The following is a 6000-nucleotide window of genomic DNA, read 5'->3' on the forward strand; positions in this document are numbered from 1 at the left end:
CATAGTATTTTAAGTTTTGATACTGTGAGAGCCATTTTTTGTTTTTAATGTGAGACACAAAAGGCTCTTTCCAAAAGCTAGGGAGCTCCTGTAAAATTATTGATCTTGACAGGACAAATCATAGTGTAAGATACCTGATTTTGCTCATAACTCCATTTTGACATTGTGTAGTGTATGCATATGTCAGGCTGGGAGGCAGCTCACTAGGTTTTGGAACAGAGTCAAAATCTTTGAAAATGGCAAAAGAAGTTGTTAATAAGTTTTGGCATGTGCCACATTTCAGGCACCGCAGCACACATCCAAGTTTATCATGCACACTTCCGCTCAAAAGTTTTAGATCTGTACGATTTTTTTAGGTCTTTAAAGAAGTCTCTTCTGCTCACCAAGGCTGCATTTATTTTATCTAAAATATAATAAAAAACTGCAATACATTGAAATATTTTTACAATTTAAAATAACTGTTGAATTGTAAAAATATTTCACAATATTTCTGTTTTTGCTGTATTCTGGATCAAATAAATGCAGCCTTGGTGAGGCGAAGAGACTTCTTTTAAAAAACATAACAAATCTTATAGATTTAAAACTTTTTAAAAGGTAGTGTACGTATGTGTGCACTAGGCGACCACATAACCCTCTTTGTCAAACCACTTAACTCAGGATCCCAGTTTTCTCATAACAATATTTATTTTCTTAATATCTGAAGGCTTGCAGGACATTTTGCCAGATTACCTCAGAGACACTTTCGTCCAAGCAGCTCTTAGTTACATTGCCTGCAATGGAGAGGGAACATTTGTCTGCCGAGACAATGACTGCTGGTGCAAGTGTGACCCCAAGTTCCCAGAGTGCAACTGCCCCAACATGGATATTCAGGCCATGGAGGAAAGCCTTTTGCGAATCTCTGAATCATGGGCTCTTACCTACAAAGAGTTTGAAGATTCAGGTAAGAGATTAAATTCAATCATATTTCAATTGAATACTTGAACTTTTTATTCAGTTTAATTTGTCCTCATGAAAAAATGTCTCAATCACCAGCCCAGCTAACAAAAATATGTTTTAAAAATGGTTTGCAAACGTTCCCATTAAGTTATGAAAGCATCATTTCTAAATGTTCTCTGAACTTTCAAAACGCCCCGTTTTTAAAATGTTTAAAAAACAATTTCTGTTTATACGACCATTAACATTACATTTGATCATTTTGCAAAATGGGAACATTATTTTCAAACGTTCCCTGAACATTCGGACACATGTAGTAATATTTAAAAAAAACATCCAACTAAAACCTTTCAGGGAAAAAAAAGAGATACATATTGTTTTTGTCCTTACGTTTTGAGAACATTATTATTATAGACCAGATGACTTTGAGGTAACATTCTATTAACGTTATTCGGCAAGGATGCAATAAATTGATCAAAAATGACAGTAAAGACATTTATAAAGTTACAAAAGATTAATTTTGTTCACAACTGAGAGAACCTTCCCAAAATATTAGACAAAGTTCTGAGATCATTGCCTGTTAGCTGCATGGATTGCGCAGTCTTTGACCTAAAGCAATACGTTTTTATTAATTGTAGCATATTATAGCATATTTTGAAATTTTATTATATAATTATAATAATTTGTTACAGTATTTTATATAATTATGTAATTTAATCCTGTTCAATCATTGCTGATGATTAATTACTTAACTAACTTAACTAGTACTATCAATAAAGTGCAATTTCTATGTAATTTGCTCTATAGGCCAGACTAATGAAACATGAACAACTTTTAGTGAATCCTGACATTCGCCATACAATGGCCTTCAGAGACCACGTTGGATTAGAAAAAAGATCCTGCTCAACATATTGCCTTACAGTATGTTGAGCAGGATTAATCACCCATAAAATGTTTTATTGCCCGTTCAGCATCTTTCATCATGGTATGAATGAGAGCACTTAGCATAATGTTTAGGTACTGTATTACTGTCTGTCGAGGTCAACCCACAGTGACCATTAATGCTTGAGCAAAATTAAAACGCATGGATTTTTTTTATTTCACACTCTCATCTTTTTTCCGTCTTCCCAAAATATCCCTGAGTTCCATTACTTTCGAAGTTTATGTTATTAAAGCTATTAGGAAGGGCCAGCTAATTCATACTTTCTCAAGTATCATATATGTGTCCTTCTTTTAGGGGCATCAAAGGCATTCAGCATTCTGCCCCATTGCTAAAATGAAATGCTTTGAAGGAACTACTTGAAAAATTTCTCTTCAGTGAAACGATTCTTTCTTATTGACAAGCAGAGTGAAGTATAAAGGCAGCGCATCCAGCCATTTACCCATTGTTCCGTCAAGTTTACATGACAACACTCCTATATCTAAAAGAACTTTTCCTTTCTTCAACAGATGAATTCAAAACATTTCTGATGAGGCTGCCGCAGAATTTCTTCCTCAACTCCTCAATGATTCAGCATTTGTGGTCGCTGGATGGTGTGTTTCAGCGGCGCTATGAGCAGCTGGAAAGCAACATGAAAAGTATCTTCAAGCGAGCCCAACGAGTGGTTTACAAGCTCTTCAGCCTCAGCAAGAGGTGCCAAAAGCAGCCCCACATCAACTTACCGCGTGAAAGGTGAACACAACAGACTCATTATCTCCTCATTGTTGTGATGATAAATACACTGATACTTAATTCCGAAATGAAATAATGTCCCCATTTACTGCATCAAGAGAGGAAAGTCTTCACATAGTGTTTATCATCATTACTTGTGTTCTTGAGTGGCCCGGATTTCAGACTCCATGGGTTGCAGAGAGGAATGTTTGTCAGCATGCTTTAGAGTGAAAAGAAGCACGAGTGTTCCTGTCTGTTTTGTGTTTACCCACGATCAATAAGACTAGAGCTAGTATAGTGGTTCTTAACTGGTTTTGCTTCAGAGGCTAGTGGCTACATTGGATACCTCACACAAACAAAGTTTAAACAATATATAATCTAGATTGTATTTGCATTTGCCTAATTTGTCTTTGGATGTACATCCTCTGACATCAACAAAGGATATAGGAAGTGTTTTCTCCTCCATTTTTAAATATTTACATTTATAAATAATTTACCTAATTATTGTGCTGTCTAAACTATACAGTTCTATGGTTAATAAGAAACATGTTAAAGGGATAGTCCATCCTAAAATGAAAATTAAATCATAATTTACTCACCCTGGTGTTGTTCTAATGTCGTATGCCCTTTTTTTGAATGTCCCAGAAAAGGCTTCTTTTTTTTTCTTACTTAATGTTGCGTTTTTGTTCATCTTGATTTCTGACAACTTGTGTGTTTTTTTCTGGGCAACACGGAGTGAACTGTGGCACTAATAGAATCTCACAAATTTGCATGTCGTGCAGCCGTGCAGAGAAGACCAAACCCATAAAAGGTCAAAAGTTTTGTTAAATAATACATACAACTTTGGTTTGTTTTACACAAAACCCTATCTTATATCCCCATAATAAATAGAATATACGGCACTTGTCGTATGGGATCATTTTGTGATACTTTTGCATCTTTTTTAAAAAAGTGTAATGCTATTCTCTGCCATTGTATTGACTTTTTTTTTAAATTCTCCTTTTGTGGTCCATAAAATAAATAAGGGCATACAACATTAGAACAGGTGAGTAAATGATGACTTCATTTTCATTTTAGGGTGAACTACGCCTCCAACTAATTAAATCACAGTTTTCTGTGATTAATCACAAATTTCATCTAACAGTAAAATTCATAAATAAATCCTAAATGTACTATTTACATATTTAATACCCAAACCAATTATTCAGAGAAATTATTTTATCATTTAAATTATTAATTTAAATTATTTTATCATTGTTGTATCATTGCCACACATTTTTCCAGTTTAGAACGTGTGGTTTAATGCAGTCTTCAACATTTTTAGACTTTCAAATTCCTTTGGTATCAGAACATTTATAGGTTTCCAAACATAAAACATGAAGCAATTGTGAGATGCTAAGTAACATTTTTGCCAAATTGGCACCTTTATTCAAAGGAACAATATATGCCTGTACTTGTCTTTCTTTGTAGAAAAAGTTGTATTTTTGTGGAACAGAATTATGTTTGTGCTAGTTTTAATCTTGCCATCTGCTGCTGTAGGCCTACCGTTTTCGGATTCATGACAATTTAATCTCAACAATCAGTGTTTAGGCAGACTAACTGATTTTTATATTATCTTTCCTAAAATATAGGCCACAGTCGTATTGGCTGAACTACTTTCAGTCTTTACTATACTGCTCTGAGAACAACCAGCTAGGCTCCTTCTCAGAAGAGCTGCACACCTGCATTTGTGCATATGACCACAGTTCCTGCCAAGTACCTACACCATGCTCTGTGGGTGAAGGTCCCGCTTGCGCTGCTTGTGCTAGTGACAACCATACTCGCTGCGGCAGTTGCAATGTCGGCTACATGTTAAGTCAAGGGTCCTGTCGACCAATGGTGGCGGATTCCACAGAGAACTACCTGGGCTTTGAGACTGATCTTCAAGATCTGGAGCTACGCTATCTCCTACAGAGAGCCGATCGACGCTTGGAGGTCCATGCTATCTTCATCAGCAATGACATGCGTCTGAATAGCTGGTTCGATCCTTCATGGAGGAAGAGGATGCTGCTCACGCTAAAGAGTAACAAATACAAATCCAACCTAGTCCATATGCTCCTAGGCATCTCCATGCAAATTTGCATTACTAAAAACAGCACTCTGGAACCTGCGCTCACTCTCTTCATCAATCCCTTCGGAGGGAGCCACTCAGAGAGCTGGGTAATTCCTGTGAACGAGAACAATTTTCCAGACTGGAAGTCTGCTAAGCTGGACCTTCCGCTAGAGTGCTTTAACTGGACCTTGACTTTGGGCAACAAGTGGAAGACCTTCTTTGAGACGATCCACATTTACCTGAGGAGCCGCATCAAAACTCCAGGCGCCGGGATCAATGAGAGCGTTTACCTGGAGCCTTTGGAGATGGCCGACCCTACAAGAAATCTGGGTTATATGAAGATCAACAGCATTCAAGTGTTCGGTTACAGTATGCATTTTGACCCGGAAGCAATCCGGGACTTGATCCTGCAGCTGGACTACCCGTACACACAGGGCTCACAGGACTCAGCCTTGCTCCAGCTGCTGGAGATCCGAGACCGGGTCAATCGACTTTCCCCTCCAGGCCAGCAACCTCTGGACCTGTTTGCCTGCTTATTACGCCACCGTCTCAAACTGACAGCTAATGAAGTGGTCCGGATTCACGTCTCACTCCAGTCCTTTAATTCCCGTCTCCCCAATTCTCTGGATTATGAGACCACCAAACTCTGTAGCTAACGGCTAAAGCATCATAGCAGAAAGCAATAGAACAACTGTAAAAAAGCAGAGTAGACTGTTAAAGTCAAAGCTGCAATGACTTTCAGTGCTAGAGACACATTTGGACACTGACAAACATTTTTTGTGACTTCACGTTTACTATTAGATCATCTTGCTCAAAAGAACAGACTCATTTTTATTGTATAGTACACTGAGATCAAAGAGGAGGTTTGAAAAATATATGGAGTGTCTGTTTGTAATTTTTATATGTTTTTTTCTTTCTTTCTTTTGCTTCAGTGACAGTGCACTTTCCTTGGAAAGAATACAGTGATGTCAGTCAATTTTGTAGATAAATTGTTATTAAAACATCATGGTTGTAATGGAGTAATGGTTGCATTATTTATCAGCATATTTTTATTGCTATGTGACAGTTTAGTTTATTGGAAAATGAAACGCATTTTATATTTGCAATTGAGTGCACTTAATGAGGAATTAAATACATTGAACATGATATACAACTTTGATAAAATAATAATGAAACAGATTTATTAATATAATTATGCTTGTTAGATCCATGTCTCATCTCTCATTGGAAGAGAGAATGGATGAGAGAATCTTTTAGCCTACTCTCAGCGTTACAGCGGGTGTTTTTTTAAATTCACTATAGAAACAATGTCCTGTACATTAGC

General features: G+C 36.9%; 1 protein-coding gene across 1 annotated transcript in view; it reads left to right on the forward strand.

Annotated features, from left to right (window-relative positions):
- brinp3a.2 (bone morphogenetic protein/retinoic acid inducible neural-specific 3a, tandem duplicate 2) overlaps positions 1-5693 on the forward strand; it is a 69925-nt gene extending 64232 nt beyond the window's left edge. The window contains exons 6-8 of the mRNA XM_077198493.1: positions 704-940; positions 2383-2605; positions 4216-5693. Coding sequence (XP_077054608.1) covers positions 704-940; positions 2383-2605; positions 4216-5332 — 1577 coding nt within the window. The 3' untranslated portion in view covers positions 5333-5693. The remainder of the gene's footprint in view (positions 1-703; positions 941-2382; positions 2606-4215) is intronic.
- Positions 5694-6000: the final 307 nt, after the last annotated feature.

This window comes from Siphateles boraxobius, unplaced genomic scaffold (assembly GCF_051911475.1).
Source record: "Siphateles boraxobius isolate OS27281-9 unplaced genomic scaffold, OSU_SipBor_1 41, whole genome shotgun sequence".
NCBI classification, from domain to species: domain Eukaryota; kingdom Metazoa; phylum Chordata; class Actinopteri; order Cypriniformes; family Leuciscidae; genus Siphateles; species Siphateles boraxobius.